This window comes from Camelus bactrianus, chromosome 10 (genome assembly GCF_048773025.1).
Source record: "Camelus bactrianus isolate YW-2024 breed Bactrian camel chromosome 10, ASM4877302v1, whole genome shotgun sequence".
Taxonomy (NCBI): Eukaryota; Metazoa; Chordata; class Mammalia; order Artiodactyla; family Camelidae; genus Camelus; species Camelus bactrianus.
Window position 1 is genome coordinate 69,942,208 of NC_133548.1, and position 18,968 is coordinate 69,961,175.

Consider the following 18,968-nt stretch of genomic DNA (forward strand, 5'->3'; position numbering starts at 1 on the left):
TCAAGCTTGTGATGGAATTAATTAATAGCAGTACATGATTTTTACATATATCACACTATTAACTCATTGTGAGTAAGAGGGAGATGTTTTAAAATGATACTGAATCTCATGGGGAAATCTAACTGTGTAATCTTACGATTATAAAATTTTCTGATACCAAGGGGCCGCCGCCACATGTGGAGAATTAAATGTAAAAAAGAGGAGAAGTTCTAATATAAGAGACAGTTAATATAGAGATTAGCTAACTGTGAGACCAGGAGCAAAGTTTTTAACCTTTAAGCCTGATCTGTAAACTAGGAATAAAAGTACCTAGTAATAGTACCTACCTAAATTGGTTCAATTTTTGAGAAGTTTAAATAAAACCCACATGAAGCATTTAACCTTTAGTACAATTAATATATTGAGTAAGCTAGCAATACTTGTCGACTGTTATTAGTATTACAATGTTATAGTTAAGTCTGTTCAGTTTATTTTATCCCAAACAAAATAAAACTTGTCTTGAAAACAGTTGTTAGCTAGAAGGTTCTTGCCTTGCCCCAGAAAGAATACAGAAATGAGATGTGGATGTCAAGAAACCAAAGCAAGGATTTATTGAGGGATTGGTAGTACGCTCTCAAGGAAAGAGTGGGTAGACCCAGGTGGGTGGCTGCCCCGAGTGTCCTTGGCAAGCTGGTTGTATGGGTGTGAAAACGAGTGGGCAGAACATTCACTGGCAGGAAGGGGTTTGGGGGTCGTGTTTCCTGATCTTCACCCCACCTCCACCTTCACAGGTGGGGAGGGGGGATTTTTTTGTCCTTATTTAGTCTTGCTGGAGAAGTTGGATGAGGATATAATGAACAAAAGGTTACATGCGGCTGGGGGTATAAAGAGTGAAAGGTTACATTCAGATGGTGGAGATTCCTGTCCCAGGACACTTGTGAACCCAGAATGTAATGGTTTCTTATCAGTATGGAGGATCCCGCTTTTTCTTGGTCTGTCCAAGGACCCCCGTTGTTCATACTGTGCATGGTTTTCTGCCATTTGCCCATGTCCCCCTTTCTCTGCTCATATCTAGTTACCTGCCTGCTCTAACACAATAAGTATAAGAAGATTTATAAATAGGATTTTCTTATAAAAGTTCTATAAAATGTTTCACATAATGGCTTGTATTTTATAATTACCTTATAAAGTTTTATAATTACATTATAAAAAGTACAGTAATGTTTCTGTATGTCCTGGTGACCTGCTTAAAAATGAATGGCATATCCATTACTAATGTCTTATTTAGTGAACATTGAGGCAGAATTAGAAAATTGATGAATACTGGTGAAGTCCCTTGTTACATCTACTTAGCCACTGTTAATAGTAAGATGTAAGCAGGAAACAACTTTAGACTCTGGTCCTCCAGCCTACCCAAAGGTGTCCTTGTTCTGCACGAGGCAACCTAAATCGCCTGTGTCGCCAGCATGGCGTTCCACTGCCATGGTGCTCACCGCTGAATCTAATAGCAATGAAATACTGCATGTGTGACTAGCAGCGCTGGCAGTGATGTTAACCATCTAGATTAAATCTGTATTTCCTGCGTTTACTGCTGTTGAGGAGGAGGAAGTTTTCCTGAACCCTTCTACATTCTTCTGGCTGGTCTAAGAATTAAATTGACATGGGACAGATTAACAGAGAAAATCAAACAAAAGTTAGTCACATGTATACGTGGGAAGGACCCAGGAAGACTAAGTAACTTGCCTGAGTGTTTGAAACCCTCACCTTAAAGGACAGAAGAGGGTGTTGGGGTGGTGGTTTGGGGCTTCAAAGGGGAGGAAGGCAGTTTACGTGGAGATGGGGGGAAAAGCAGGTGTTTGGTAAACAAATTGCTGAGACAATGGGACACCAGGAGGAAGTTTAACAGACTTAGCCAGGTTCCTCGCTGTCCACCACACCTAGTTCATAGTCATCTGTGGGGATAGCTTCCTTCCTGGAACAGGTCTTCTGTGATTATATTAATATTATTAATATTTGTGAGCATGTATTAATAAGCATTATATTAATATTAATGAGAATTTAAAGGAATGAGTTAACTGAATTAAATATATATTGCTATATCCTATAAATATAACGAGTAAGGAATTTAGTTAATATTTTAGAAGATCTTTTAGGAAATGTCTTATATCTTAAAAATGAAACTAATAAAGTGTTTTTTAAATTATAGGTACCAAAGATGTACAGTGGGAATTTGTACATGGTTTACTTGAAAATGCTATTTACGGAGGACGTATAGATAACTATTTTGACCTGAGAGTTCTTCAGTCATACCTGAAGCAGGTTTTTAATTCTTCAATAATTGACGTATTAAACCAAAGGAACAAGAAAAGCATTTTTCCATATTCCCTATCTCTACCAAAATCCTGCAGCATTTTGGTAGGTAAAATTAATCATTTTCAACTTATTACCAGATAAAAACTGGGATCATTTCTTATATTGTTGACTATATGTTGTTTCTTTTCAAATGTACAAGTAATTATCATTCACAAATACGGATTATCATTTGTCATGCCAGCATGCCGCCTGGTCCTCTCAACTCTAGTCAGGCGTCTGACTAGACAAAAAGCCAGTATTATATAACAAATATCTGTCTTCATTCTCTGGCTTATAAATTTAAAGTAGTTCTAAATATATAAGAGGGATTCATTTTATCTGGTTTGCACAGCAACATTTTTGTTTCTGCTTATTTATTTTATCCAGCTGTAGCTCTTCGAGTCATCATATAAAAGCCTCCTAGAATGCAGTCTTTTCCAGAAGATAGCACTGAATGTAGCCCAGAGATTCCAATTCTAGTTTATTTTGCCACAAACTTATATTTGTGTAAATGTCCCAATAATATTTTTATTACATAGATTATTAAAATTATACATTTCTTCATGAATTACAAAATATACAAACATTCAGTTATATAGTTCTCTCTGTATTGTACCTTTTTCTCATTTAAAAATTTTTAAAGAAATTCCTTTGTTTCAATAACACAAGGCTAACAACAAAGCTTAAAAACTAGTATTAAATACATTACTCTTATTGGCTGTCTTATCTTTCATTAAGTATTCCATCTGCTTTGTTTTCTAGTACCTTTCATTCATTTACTTATTCCTTCAGTAATAGACATTGAACATCTGCTCAGTGACAGTCCTGTTAAGGCATCATGGATCTCCTGCTGCGTCTGTGGACTTTACTTTCTAGTGGGAGAAACTGAGAGTGAATGAGCAAACAGAAATATCACATAGTTATTTATTGTATATTTAGTTCAGATAGTGTACCCTGACAAGTCTTTCATCTCTTTTGTTTGAAGTTTAAATTGAAAAATAAAATTTATGCAGAAAAGTGCACATTATACATGTAAATCAAATGCAGTGCATTTTTATACATTGAACATGTGAGTGTAACCAGCACTGAGATCAAGAAACAGAACATAACCAGCTCCCCAGAAGTTTTCCCCAAGTTCTCTTCTGGTGACTACCTTCCCTCCAAGGGACACATCATCCCGACGTCTAAGCTTGTATTAGCTCGGCCTGTGTTTGCGCTTCATGTAAATGGTATGATTTGGCTTATATTCTTTTATGAGAATTAATCAGTCTTAATGTGTCTCTTATTTAGGACACATGTCAGTGTATAATCCTGGGTAGAGAGAAGACTCCAGCCAGTCTAGAAGAGAAAATTTCACAGCCATTTTGAAATGAACAAACTGTGTAAATACCAAGAGACTAATACTTTTTAATTTCTAGGATGATTTACAAGAATCAGTGTTTAGCTTTCTATCTAATTGAGTTAGAAGGAGGAAGCCAAAAGTCTCCCAGGAAATGAGAACACACACACACACACACACAAATGCATGCACATGTACAAGCATGCACTCACATTCACGTGCATATGTATTTATACATGTCTACATTGTGATTGAATACACTAAGGAAGTTTACAAATGTTGAGCTTATAGGAGAGGGAAAATTTCAAAGAACAGCATGTCTTTCCAAAATCTGACATATTTATAGGTCCTGGGCTTCCTGGAGTCCAACTGTTCTCTTGGAACTACTTCAGAGGCAGCCGCCAAGGATGAGAAAGGATGGAGGGGGTGGGCAGAGGATAAGTCTCCATCAGGAACACTTTCTCCTACTTCAGCAAGAGCGGTTTAGATGCATATACGGTACCTCCCTTAAAATAACTCATCTCTTCATGAAGACAGACAAAGTAATTTCCATCTCTGGGCCTCTTGGTCTGTGCTTAGTTTCCCGTCTGGAGTGTGAAGTGAAAATTGTTCAGATGAGCGCTTGACAGATCGAGCCTTTGCAGTGCTTACGGTAATTCTTGGGATGAAACGATAAGGTTATTGATGCATTTCATCACACCTCACGGCAGACGGACGGCCAGCTGTGGAACTGCTTTATGATAAAGCAATTTACAGAGCAGTCCCAGCATATCAGACTGTGTCTGTATAGGTTTCTGGAGGTTCTGTGTTAGTTTAAAATGATGAAATAAGTATTTGTTATAAGCCGAACTGTACCCTGCAGGAAAAATAAGTTACAGGGCTTCCCTGAAACCATCTAAAATAATATCTTACACAGAGTAGGCATAGCCACTCAAATATGTTTTAATCAATTCAGGACCCCTTTGAATGTAGGAAGCTAGGATAAGAAAGCATTCTTTCAGGTAATTTAAGTATGAAGAACTACTAATGACAAAGAATATTTCCATTAGATAACTGAGGTAAGTGCTGTGCAGACTGAAAGTGAGGCTTATGTGACATAAATAGTTTAATACTTGATGGTGCTCTGATTCTTTCTGATTTCAGTGGCTGTAAGTTCAGTCTTTATTGAAAAACTTTTTTTTTTAATTTCTTTATATTTAGGACTATCGTGCTGTCGTTGAGAAACTTCCAGAGGATGACAAACCTAGTTTCTTTGGTCTGCCTGCCAATATGGCTCGCTCATCTCAGCGCATGGTCAGTTCTCAGGTAACCGATAGAAAGATCTGCCTTTTAGAGAAAATACTGCTGCTGAGCCTGAAACATTACATTTTGTGTAAATACTACGCTTTTGTTTTTAAATTTTATCTTATTTAATACAATAGATTCCAGTGCTACCTGAAATAAATTTTAAATGAGCCAAATAGTGCTATCTTAATACATTTGTTAAAGTTAATAAAATAACATGGAGTATTATCAGTTTTACCCAAAATATATTTGTTTTACTCCTGTGATTTATTCAGATGACTTTAATGTAGACAATTGAATACGTCACTGAATTTAATGTGTTTTATAACAAATACAGGTATAGATACATAATTTATATCTGTGTATTATTTTATAAGAGATAAATATTTAATGTTTCTTATGACTTTACTCATGATTGAATATTGTAAAATATTGGGGGGAATATGGATTTTTAAATTTTATTGAGACAACATTAGCCATGAGCACTGTATATTCTAGCTTCTGTTGAGACCAAATAATTAAGACAAGCTAACATTTATTGACTTTTTACTGTATGTTTAGGAGTATTTTAAGTGCTTAATATTCAGCAAATTTAGTCTTCATAAGCTCTATGAGATAAGATCTATTTTTTTTCCCTCTCAGTACATGAGGAAACTGAAATGGAGAGAGTTAGGTTACTTGCCAGCCAGTAAGAGGCAGAACTGGTATATAAATTCAGGCTGCCTGAATAATGACATGGCTTCTGTACCACGTGCTACAGCTGCCCCTCAAACATAAATGTACTGCTAAGCTATGCGCACGAAATTATGAACTGTTACATAAGGTTCATTGTGTAGTCAGTATGTGGAAAATTCTTGTAGCTCTTAGCAATTTACATTTGGTAATTTATAGGCATTCTAGATAGACTGCAGTATCTTATTTAACTGTGGAGTTTTGTGTTTTTGACTATGTTAGCCAACATAAAACTGACAGTGATTTCTCTTATTATTCACTATATGGTTTGTTACACAGTTTTACTGTTCATTCTCACATGTTTCTAAAAAAAAATGTTGAGTATTAGATATATACTCATTTGCATAATGTATAAATAAGTATAAATGTTCTCTGGAACAAATAAGATCTTAACTCCTTTTCATCTATGGTAGCTGAAGACACTCTAGTCCCTCTTCCCTTTGTCATACTAAGTGTTAAGTCATAGTCCTTGAAAGAATGTAAACTGTGGTGGGGAGGGATATAACTCAGTGGTAGAGTGTGTGCTTAGCATGCATGAGGTCTCGGGTTCGACCCCCAGTACTTCCATTAAAAAATAAATAAAAGTAAACCTAATTGCCTTCCCCCAAAAAATTAAGAATGTGAACTCCTGCATGTCCCTTAGCTTCAAAGCATCTATGATTATACTCTAGTCATTTCTCTTCATGCTTTTTGTTGACCTGAAATAATTATTTTTCAGTAACCTCACCAATAACTTATAAAAATTGTTTGTGTACATTTGTTGTACAAGTGTGTGGTGTGAGTGTATAATTTTATGACAATGCTTAAGCAAAAATGGTTAAAAGAATTAAAAGGTTATTAAAAGAATTAAAGGTTATTTTATAGAATCAGAGAGAGTATATACTTTGGGAACTTTATCAATAGAAATTCAAGAGTCTGTCTTGAAAGACCTGTGATTAACATAACATGGTTTTCACAACTTCTAATCTCAGTATCATTCAACTTCTGAGAGAATCTCATTAGCACAGCGTGGACCAAATGTCTAATGAAGGGAAAAGAGTAACCTAGAATAGAGACTTCAGGGAAGGATGCAAGACAAGAAATACAGAACACTGAGCATCTTCATCTTACAGAGAGACCCAGCAACCACCCAGAGATGTAGTTTCTTTTGCTTCTGGACCATGTATATCTGCCACTGACAAGAGCCCAGAGTGTGAGGACTGTCTTTGAATTGAGAAGTCAGAGCCTTAGTTTCCCCGCAATCTTCTGCTACACTTTAGGCATGTAGTCCAGGCCTTGTATGCGATGCCAGCATGAAGTGCCCCAGTCTGAGTGGAATCCCAGGGATCAGGGGTTTCATAACAAACTAGTCAGACAACATTGTACACTTACCTTAACTCTAGTTCCACGTAGTCCTGAGACAACGCAGGCTTGGTGCTTACTTCTTACTCTGTCTGATTAGTAATAACAAATAATTCTCCCAAAGTTATTTTTATTATGATCTAACCTCTGCTGTTTTGTCTTTCCTTAGTATTAATTTTTATAAATATTTATTGAATGGAAAGAGGATACAGTGTTCATCCTTAAAGTTTTCTGGTGACACATACTCTCTTAATATTTATATTCTGTGCATCTATTTTACTATTAAATTTACTTAACTAAAAGTTCTGAAACATCACTTATCCTTAACTGGCTTTCAGAGTGTATCGAATACTAAAACTTTTTTTTATAATTATAAACATTTATATGTAGTGAAGGTGATAATAATTTCTGTTTTAAGCATACTTAGAGATTTTTCACTCCAAGTCACATTTGGAGCCACGCTTAGAATGCTTGCCCTTCTCTGAAAGCGAATATTCAGATACTATAGAGTCTGAATGATGCGGAATAGGTCTGAAAACATTATTGGTCACATACAAGTTCAAGGATGTGGAAACTGACGCTGAGGCAGGTATTTGATGATTTGGCATTTTAAAGGCAGAGGCCAATGCCACAGCTGAATGGCCAATTTTGTATGAATATGAAGGCTGAAAACGAATTGAGTGCATTCCTACTAGGGAGTGACGACAAGTGGCGTTTGCTTCAGTGTTAGTGATACGTATGTATGGGGGCTGTGGCTCAGCAGTTAGGATTGGCTTTTTTTCCTTTTGCTGATGTAGTGGTACCTAACATATTACATAATTATAGTACAGTAGTAGTGTTACAGTCACTGTACTGTGCATTAGATTTCTATGGTTATTTACTGCTTGTTGTGAGCTTTTACCCCTAAACACACTCACTCTTATCTCCATCGTTCCCTTCCCACGGTGACCATCATTTTACTCTGTTTTCACACACGTAACTTTAGATTCAGTACTTGTCTTTCTCTGTCTGACATCTCACTTAGCATAATGCGTTTAAGGTCCACCCATATTGTCACAAATGGAAAGATATCCTCCTTTCTCATGGCTGAAAAATGTTCCGTGATGTATATATTCTATCTTTTTTATCTGTTTATTCGTTGCTGGGCACTTGGGTGGTTTTCGTATTATCAGCTGTGAGGAATAATGCTGTGTATATCATGGGAGGGCAGATATCTCGTCAAAATCCTGCTTTCATTTCCTTTGGGAATATAGCCAGAAGTGGAATTGATGGATCATATAATAGGTCTACTTTTAACTGTTTGAGGAGTCTTTATACTGTTTCCATAGTGGCTGCACCAGTTTACACTCCCACCAGCAGTGCACGAGGGCTCCCTTTTCTCCACACCCTCGCCAACACTTGTCATTTCTTGTCTCTTGATGATCGCTGTTCTGACGGGTGTGAGGTGATATTTCATTGTGGTTTTCATTTGAATTTCTCTGATGATTAAGGATGTTGGGCCTCTTTTCAGATATCTGCTGGCCATTTTGATGCACTCCTTGGAAAAATGTCTTCTGCCTATTTTTTAAATCAGATTGGTTTCTTGCAATTAAGTTAAATGACTTCTTTATATATTCTTTATATATTTGGATGCTTTCTCCCATTCTGTAAGTTGTCTGTTCATCTTGTTAATTGTTTTGCTGTGCAGAAGTTTTTGAGTTTGATGTCGTTACATTTGTTGGTTTTTGCTTTTGTTATTTGTCCTTTGGTTTCGTTTTCAAAAAATCATTGCCAAGACATTGCTTCTTTCCTACATTTCATTCTAAGAGGTTTATGGTATCAGGTCTTATGTTTAAATCTTTGATCCATTTTGAGTTAATTTTTGTGAGGGACATGAGATAGGGGTCCAGTTTCACTGTTCTGTGTGTGTTTCTTCAGTTTTTGCAGCACTGTTTGTTGAAAGAGACTGTCCTTTCCCCATTGGGTATTCTTGGCCCCCTTGTCAAATATTAGTTAACTGGATATGCTGGGATTTAATCTTGGGCTTCATATTATGTTCCACTCATCAAAGTGTCTGTTTTTTCACCAGCACCATACTGTTTGGTTACAGGAGAATTTTAGTCTCTCTGGTAAAGGACTCCTTCTGTTCATTAATTTTATTCTTGAGGTTATTCTATTGCTGTTCTGAGTTTTCTTGTAGCTCAATGAATTTCTTCATAACAGCTGTTTAAAATTCTTTATCAGTCAGATTGCAGTATTTGATGTCTTTGGATTTGGTTGCTAGAATATTCTCATCTTCTTTTGTGATACCATATTACTGTGAGTTTTCATGGCGTCTGAAGAGAAGTGCCTGTGCCATCACAGTGGAATTAGTGAGCACCTTTCTCGTTTAGGCAAAACTTTGTTTACTTCGGTTCTAGCAGTGAAACAGGTTAATAGTAAATAAGATAGGTTAAAAGATACATTAAAAATAACAAACAGGTTAATAAAAACAAGTAATGAAAAGAGCTTTTTGGTTTTCCAGAAGGTGGCACTAGAGCATAAGTTTTTGGTTTCTCATAGCGGAGGTCACTTCGCTATGGCTTAGGTAGGGAACAGGAAGGAGCAAGTGTAAAAAGAAAAAAAAGCTGGCAAAAAAAATTAAAGGGAGATGTGTACTTAGCACCTGGGGCTTTGGGTGTATCCATGGGCTGGTAGGGCGTCCTCAGTTTGGAAGCTCCCAGAAGTCTGTGAGCCAGAATTCTGGGTCAGACAGCGGAAGATCCACTCCTTCAGACCTCTCTGTCTCTGTCAGCCCACTTCCCGTTCCTCTCCCTTCCTCCAGTCACTGTCGTCTCCTCTCAGAGAGAGCAGCAGGCCCCCCAGCTGCAGACTGTGTGGCTAGGCACAACCCCACGCGCTGCCTTCACCCGCCACCCCCTCTGCCAGAAAGGTTGTGCTGCCCTGCTGCTGGACAGGCCGTTGCCACCTCTGCCACCTCTGGCTGCGTGGCCGCTGCCCTCATGCTGCTGCGGCCTCCGCGGGCGATTCCGCTCAGTTTCAGGTGCATGTGTGTACAGATCGCTCAGGTGTCCTGGTGTTGCCGGTGGACACAACCGGTGTTCCAGGTTCTTGCCCCGTCCCAGAAAGAATTCAGAGACAAGACGTAGTGGTTAAAAAAGTAAAGTGAGGATTTATTAAAGAACGCATAGTATGCTCTCAAGGGGAGAGTGAGCAGGCTCAGGTGAGCGGCTGCCCTGAGTTTCTTTGGCAAGTTAGCTACATGGGGTGTAAAAATGAATGGGTGGAACATTCATTGTGGAGGGAAGGGTTTGGGGTCGTATTCCCTGATTATCATTCCAACTCCACCTTCCTGAAGGGAGGGGGGATTTTTGTCCTTCATCTGGGTCGGAAGTGTCATGGCATAGGTACTTCTGATCTGCAAGGCTAATTTCATTGAAATGAGGGCATAATGAGCAAAAGGTTACATTCAGACACCGGAAATTCCTGCCTTTCCTCACCTTTCTTTGTTCGTCTCCAGGCCACTCATCACCCCAAAAGGTGTGATCCCTTATCAGCCCAAAGGTTCCTGCTTTTCTTTCTCTGCCCAGGGATCCCTGGTGCTTACATGATGTGTGGTTTCCTGCATTTGGCTTGTCCCCTCCTTTCTGCCCAATTCCTGCCATTTGTTCTGTCCTGTCCCCTTTCTCCGCTCATCTATAGCTATCTGTCTGCTCTAACACTGGTATGATGTGCAGAGTTGCTTTTTTTTCAGTTATGGTTGTCCAACTGAGACAGGAGGGAATGGGCAGGGCACAGCCGTTGAAGAAGTGACTGCGGTTGAGGGCAGGACAAACTGGTTAGAACCAAAGGGCGGAAGGTTCGACTCCCAGTAGACCTTGAACCTCATGGTGCTCTGGCAGGCGCCATGACAGTTCCTAGGCTGACCATAAGAGGTCCAGAAGTGGGTGGGGCCCAATTCCTGGAAATCCCCGCCCCTTCCCCCAAATAGTTGGAATAATCCTCCTACTCATTAGCGTATGTAATTGCTGAGCCCATAAAAACTAACAGCTCCCCACCTCACTATTGTGGTCGCTCCCTCTCACCTTCTGGGGCTGCCGCACTCTGTCTGTGGAGTGTGTATCTACTTTTACTTTAAACTAAACACCCCACACCTCTTGTCCTCTCTCCCTCTCACCTTTTGAGATGGCCTGCATTCTGCCTATGAAGTGTGTGTCTCCCTGAGTAAACGTGCTTTCACTTTACTGTGCCTCCCTCTTGAATTCTTTCCTGTGCGAGACAAGAACCTATTCTCCGGCAACGCAGTTGTAAATTGAAGGGGAGGGAAGACTGCCATGATAGTGATGGTCACTCTGTTTTGATTTTTTTTTTTTAAATCTGTTGCAATATGTATACCATAAGGTGTTTTCATCCACATCTGCTATTACACTGTCCTTTTTTCCTTCAACTCTTCCACCGTGTTATAAATGCTGTATGGATGATGTTGCACGAGTCAAAATGGGAATGTCAAAAGGAATAAACTTTGGGTTTTATTTTTGAGGGTGAAGAGGGGAAGTGATCAACTCAACATGTCAATCTGAGGGGCAAATGAATAATGTTTATTTATTATTACTACTAATAATAGCTATTTGGGTGTCCATGTAATATCTACTTGAAAATGTATAGTTGGAATTTGGACTAAATAAACATAGGAGAGAATTCAGCTATAGAGTTGATTTAAAAAGGATTTGTCAAACAGCAGCCCATCTGTGAAACTGTAGCCATGGGAATCAGATTATTAGGGGACATTAATTAAGCAGGAAGAGAGGATGCCTGAAGGTAGAACCGTGGGAAATACCTACATTTAACACACGTTTGGAGCTGGGAAGATCCTTGAAAGATTTTTAACAAGAGTAAACTGCAGTAAGAAAGTTAGACAATCAGGAGTTTTGAAGGTGAGCTGCAAGTTGATGGGAGTGGGTGGCAATGGTTTTAAGTGGTGTGGAGGAAGAGGTCTAAGTGCTAAAGATTGCTTAGAGTTGAAAAGAAGTCATGGACCTTGACCAGTTTTTCAAGACTTTCTAGAGCCCCTTGTATAGAAGGTTGGAGGGTAGATACCAAATTGCAGTGTTTTGAGGGGGAATGTGGGTGAAAAGGTGGTGCAAGTGACTACAGGTGATTAATTTAGAGGTTTAGCACTGTCAAAACTTATGTCTTGGCCAAGAAACTTAAAAAGGTGAAAGATGGTAATTTAATGGGAATACAAGATTCAGGGAGAAATTGTTGTTATTAATGTTGGAAGTGACTGGAGCATGCTTTTTTACCTAGGATTATGAGGTACTCAGGATGGAGAATATGTATTTTTGCAACAATACCTGTTTGCTGATTATAACCTAGTACTTTCCACTAAGTACTGCTGTAATTTTAAAGATGTATTTTGCATTTAAAGCAACTATAAATAGTGTTTCACTTGATTTGTAAACAAAACACTTTAAAAATATTTCTGTTAGCTTTTTGGGGTGAGGCATTTCACAGTTCCTTTGCTTACCTCATTTTTGGAACTGCCCTTGCCACCACTTTTTGCTCATTTAAATTTGTTCAGTACCCTGTCCAAAGATCACCGTCTTTATGAAATATTTGTATTGATCGTCTGATATTTTTCACTTTTATATATGCTCAACTCTCCACCATTAATTGTCTCCAGAGTAACTTGGCACTGGAATAGGTTTGGGAAATGTAGAGTTGAGTAAAAATAGTCCCTGTTCTGAACTAATTCAGCCTCGTGGGGCAAGTTCTAGAACTTTTTTTTTTTTTTTTACAGACTCGATAGCAATTTCATAGCAAAATTCTTAAAATGTGTTATATTTATTCTTAAAATGTAGTGATGGCTTTCCTGTTGCCAGAGCTTTGAGGATTAATTGCTAGCATAATAATTTTAGCAGCACTGCACTGACGGCTTTCTTGAATGCAGCAGCTGTGGTCGGTCGGTCAGCAGCTGCACTTCTCCTGACTCAGACGATTTTGCATCAGTTATTGGAGAAGTCACAATTTCCTGGTGAATTCGTCTTTTTTGAAATCAGGAAGCTTAAGATCCTCTTTTCTTTCAGATATCCTTCTATTTGAATATATTAAATCATCCTTCAGGGACATATTTATTAGTTACAACTTTGCTAATAGCACCATCAGCAGAAAGAGGTAATGTAGGTGTATTTCTATACAGCATGTGTTAACTTCTGGCTTCTAACTGTAAGCAAATCTGAGTTTGAATACTTGTCACGTTTTGAGTTTTATGACCATTTAAGACAAAAGCAAGTGGATCTGAAAACTTCTATCAGTCTGCTTAATTTTGTAGCATACACAGTGATGTTACTTTTATTGCTTTTGAATGTTTACAAGGAAATACTAAGTTCACTAATACTGTAAACTTGATTTGTTACTTCTATAATTGATAATTTAAAGAATTAAAATGTCACTTAGTTTGAAAAAATGGTAATTAAAAGGAAAGAATTAAGTGTTATCTTACCTTCCCTTTGTGAGTTATATCTCATGGTAATGAAAGAGAAGTTGATGATAGTTTTTCTTTCCTGAGTAATTCTAGATAATAAATAAAGAAGGAGTGATAGAATTTGAAAAATCACTATTTTACAAACCCTAATAATTTAGAAAATTATTATCAGAGGTTGAAATCTTTAGATGGAAGGTTGATGGGGAAATTCGCAAGGGAGGGATCCGCTGTCATCACTTGTATCCAGTGATCCATCTTTGTATCACAAGAAGCAAGTATTCAGACACTGTGTGCCTCCTGATGTGAGGCAATGTGAGCTACACTTTCCAAAAGTCTTCTTTCAACAAAAAGTGACCCTGGACCTCCTCAAGCCCTTAGAAATAATTCCCAGTTAATAGGAAACACAGGGGGTAAAGGAACAAATTAAACTACACTGCTTGATCCAGAACGTGGGACATTCTGCAAGATAAATGACTCAGCTTTATCAACAGGTTAACAGCACGCAGAAAACTGCTCAGCTCTGTATCAAAGAGACTTGAAGTACGTAACGACTCCATGACCTTTCTATGGGTACTGAGTCAAACATTCCAACTTAAAATTTGAGACCAATCAGGGAAATTTAAATATGGACTGCGCATTATATGACACCAATGAATTTTTTATTAATTTTGTTAAGTGAAATAGTAGTATTGTGATAATGCCCATTTTTTTTGAGATACATGCTAATAAGTATGTAAGAGTCAAATAGCTTGATCTGGGATTTGTTTTAAAACACTTTAAGGAATAATAACAAAATAAAAGAAAAGAAATTAGAGATGGTGGAAGCAAGTTCAGGAAAACTTTGACCGTGGTTGAATCTGGATGGATATTTTTGTGCATCTTTGAAAATGTTCTTAATAAAATCAACTTTTATATATCTTTGAAAATGTTCATAGTAAAATTAGTTTTACAAAGTTAAAATAAATATGATGGATATTTATATACCTTCTTGACGTTCACCCAATTAAATGTAGTCAGCTTTTAGCACTTACTTCCAAGAAATTCTTGGTGGGAGGCAGCAGGCCCCTCCCATGGTAGAAGTTGGGAAAAACAGACCCCCACCTTCTGGGAGCCCTTCAGTCAGAGCACAGGCGCCGGCAGCTGCCTGTACACAGAGGTCTAGGGATTCCAAGAGCTGGTTTCCTTGCATCTCTTGGGAGGCAGCAGCCCTTGAAGTAGATTCTAGGTCCTGGGTCCTGGGTAGCATCCAGAGCCAAGGCCAGTGATGAGGGTAAGAAAAGCCACAGCCTCTGCGTTCACTCCTCTGTGTATACTCTGTTCACGGGCAAAATCAGCTTTCCCTTACTCCAGCCATAGTAACCAAGTGTTTTTTACTGGCCCTAACGCCCACTTTTCCACTTTCCCAGTTACTCTGTGAACTACTTCACATTGTTTTAACCATTATCTTTTTAAAACATTTACAGGTTTGTGGCAGTTAATTAACATTTAATAAAGTGCACTTACTTAGAGCGCGTGATTCAATCAGGTTTGGCACAGGCATGCACGTGTGAGACCATCATCACATCAAGACAGTGAACGTTTCCATCGCCCCAAAAGTTCTCTCCAACACTTCGTATTCCCGTCCTCCCCTCCCCTCCCCCCATCCCAGGCAACTAACTTCTTTTCTGTCAGTGTAGATTAGTTTGTATTCTCTAGAGTTTTATAGAAAAGATTTATACAGTTAAGTGTTCTTTTTCGTCTGGCTTCTTTCTCATTCAGCATTATTGTTATAAGATTCACCTGTGTGATCCCATTAGGCGTCTTTTTTTGTTTTTAATTGCTGATCAGTAGTTCATTGTATGGATGTACCACAATTCACTTATTTATTCGCTCATTAAAGGACATTTATATTGTTTCCACATTGAGGCTACTAAAATTACGTTAGTATGAACATTTAAACATTTTCTGTCTCTGCATTTTATGCTTTTATTTTTCTTGGGCAAATACTTAGGAGAGAAATGTCTGGATCATATGACAGGTATAGATTTAATTTTAATTAACTACCAAGCTATTTTAAATGTGTTATGAATAAATATGTTAAAATAAATAAATGAAAATATTAGCAGACTTGAGGTCATATATCTGTATGTAAGGATATGTGTATATAATGTAATATATTTATGTATTCTGTGTCTGCCGTATATATACTTCCATAAATGACAAAAATATAATTATTGGGATTATTATATTATTGTAAAGTAGGGTTATTAGAGACACTCATACAAAAAATTGATTATACAAAAATTATGATGCAACAAAGTATCATGACTGTATCTCCTCAAGGCAGAGATGGATTCAAACGTTTCATTTAATTTAATGATTAATACCAGGTTTGAGTTATTTAGTATTAACCAGAGTTATATATAAAACATTAATGTAGATGGTTTTTAATGAAGTGTTCAGCCTATCACTCCAACTAATCTATACCTCAGTATTTGAAAACTGATGTATTTGCTATTCTTGGTAAAACTCATGCATCCTTTGATGAGAAATTCATTCTTAATTTGCCTGTGTTAAAATTGTACAGGCTAGTTCTCCTGAGGTTTGTTTTCAGGCTTTTAACATCATATTGCCTTGGGAAAATGATGATGTGAGTTCTTAACATGGCAGAGTGCCTGCACATTTCACTTTTGATCTTGGGTGAAATCTTAACTCTCAAATCACCAGCATAAATTATAGTTTGGTCTTGTATGTGGCTGGCATTAATATTTTTATCAAAAGCGTAAGAGGCATGGAGAAAGGGTTTCCCCCTTTATCTTGTGTGTACTACCATTAGAAAGACGGACCTCTGATGGTCTCCTATATCCCACTTCAGCATGTTAGCGTACTATTTCATTTTTACAGTAAGTAGGAAGATTTAATATAGTTTGTTACATCCCGGTATGTTTGGTAATGCAGTCAAACATACTGCAGCTCACCAAGCACCCAGAGGGAACAGAAAAATGTTAGAAGGTGGGTGATGAGAGAGTGTGGGCTAAGTAAACGTTTAAGTGCTCCCAGAGAACAATTGGCAAAGGAAATAATGCTTGAGCTGCGGTTAAAAAAATATTATTTAATGAATTTGTATTTATTTCAAATACAAATAGAAAAATATGTAATGAATGAATATAATGCTGTATATTACATGAAAAGCATTTTTTTCTGTAAATTATTAATTGAGGAAAAAAAGATGATTTCCCTTTTTTTCTTTCCAGTCCTTACAGACTTTATTCCCTTTTCTTGTCTTTGGGATAGCTAGATCTTTGTGTGCAACGTTGAATAAAAGTAGTGACAGTCTTGCTCTGATTTTACAAGGAATATGTTGTAACATTTTATTGTTGAGTATAATATTTACTGTGTGTTGTAGATATCATTGTATTAGTCTGCTTGGGCTGCTGTAACAAAGTACTGCAGATTGGATGGCTTAAATAACAGAAATTGATTTTCACACAGTCGTGGAGGTCGGAAGTCTGAGTGTCCATGTGGTCAGTTTCTGATGACAACTCTGCTTCTGGCTTGTAAATGACTGTTTTCTCACTGTCTTCTCCTATGACTTTTCCTCTGTGCACGTTTGGAGAGAGAGAAGGAGGGAGGGGTTGGAGAGAGAGAGAGAGAAAGAGCGGGCGATCTCCCTTGTCTCTTCTTAGAAGGATACTAATCTTAATCAGACCAGGGCCCCACCCTCTCATGACCTCATTTAACCTCCGTTACTTTTTTTGGAGGCCTCATCTCCAAATACAGCCATACTCAGGGTTGAGCTTAAACATATGATTTGGAGGAACACAAACAATCCCTAACCCAGGTTAAAGAAGTTTTCTACTATTCCTGGTGCTTCAGTTAGCCTTTGTTGCATAGCACATCATCCCAGAACTTAGTGACGTGAAACAATAATATTTTGTGATTTTCTTATGATTCTGTGGGTTGGCTGGGTTTTTTCCCTAGTTTCATCTGGGTTCACATGTGAGGCCGCCTTCATTTGGAGAGTTGACTGGGCTGGAAGATTCAAGATGGCCTTGCTCGTGTTTGTAACTGGCATTGGCTATTGATGGGGGCGACTTGGTTTTCAACTACATGGCCTTCATCTACCAGAGTCTATCATGGTGCATCAGGGTTCCAAGGCCAAAGCGGAAACTGCAAGTTCTCTTAAAGTCTAGGCTTTGAGACTTGCACATCAGTTTTGCCACATTCTGTTAGTCAAACAAATCATAAGACCAGCCCAACTGTAAGGGAGTGGAGAAATAGATATCTCTTGATACTGCAGTGGAATATTCCTTTGCAAACAGGGTATGATTACAGGGAGGCATAATTTATCAAAGGCTATTAAAATAGTCTCGGGCATCTTTGCTGAGTTTCTTAGGGGTAGTTTGTCAGGAGCACATTGGTGAATTTCATTGACCATGTTTTTACCCGTATTGAGATAATTATATTACTTTTCTTTCTAATCTGTTTATATGGTGAAAACTACATTTTCTGTGATTGAACTATGCATTCAAAGTCATCATGTATGCCTGTCTTTAAAAGTTGCTTTATGTTTATTTATTTGCACCTATGTTCAGGAGTAAGACCTGATATTTGAATGTCCCCTTGTTTTTCATATAATGTTTCTACCAGCCTCTCTTACTTGATCTGGGGAATTTTGCCTCAATATTCTAGTCTCTGAAATGGTTACTGCAAGATGTGAGTTTCTGTTTAATGAATGTGAGTAGAACTTATATGTTAACTACTGGTGTCTGAGATTTACTTTGAGATAAAATTTTGAACTTCTCATCTAATATTTTTAAGCAACTATGGCCCCATTTAATTTTTCTATTTCTTTTTGAGATTGTTTTATTAATTTATATATTCCTAGGAATTTCTCAGTTGCCCTTAATCTGCAGTTTTTATGGTATAAAGCTATTCAAAATAATCTCATATTGTCTTTTAGTCTTTTCTATATCTGTAACTATATTCCTTGTAAAATTAGAATTTTAAAATAAATTTTTGCTTTATCATATTTTAGCTATCATTTGACTACATATCATTCAATCTAGTCAGATCAGACATCTCATAATTTTATTAGTCTTTTCAGTAAACTGACTTGGTGGGTTTTTTTAATCTCTTTTTATCTATGTTCTGTTTTATTAATTTTTGGCTTTTATTTACTGCCATTTTCAACTTCATAATTTGTTAGGTTTGGCTCAATTTCAGCATTGCTTCTTTTTGAACATAAGTATTTTGTTAAAATTTTCCTCTAATCTCATTTACTGCAGTTCCGTAAGTTATTTAAAATGTGGAATTTTCATGAAGTGTGTGGGTTGAATTTGGGTGATCAACACTCTTTCAGGCAGATCACATTACCACCCAGAAACCCAAGGTAGAGGAGAGTAAGCGTCCCCCATCTGTCCTTCTGCATGGCTCTGTTTTCTAATTAGCCCACTGGGTGCTAGTTTCTGAGAGTTCTGGAGGTCTGTTTCCTGTCTG

General features: G+C 37.6%; 1 protein-coding gene across 5 annotated transcripts in view; it reads left to right on the forward strand.

The window, feature by feature from the left end:
- Positions 1-18,968, forward strand: part of DYNC2H1 (dynein cytoplasmic 2 heavy chain 1) — a 264,075-nt gene that overhangs the window by 162,631 nt on the left and 82,476 nt on the right. For 4 of the 5 annotated variants that reach the window (XM_045515383.2, XM_045515382.2, XM_010953183.3 and 1 more), the window contains 2 exons: positions 2,186-2,394; positions 4,871-4,975. In XM_045515383.2, coding sequence (XP_045371339.2) covers positions 2,186-2,394; positions 4,871-4,975 — 314 coding nt within the window. The remainder of the gene's footprint in view (positions 1-2,185; positions 2,395-4,870; positions 4,976-18,968) is intronic. The other variant, XM_045515381.2, reaches the window with a different exon arrangement.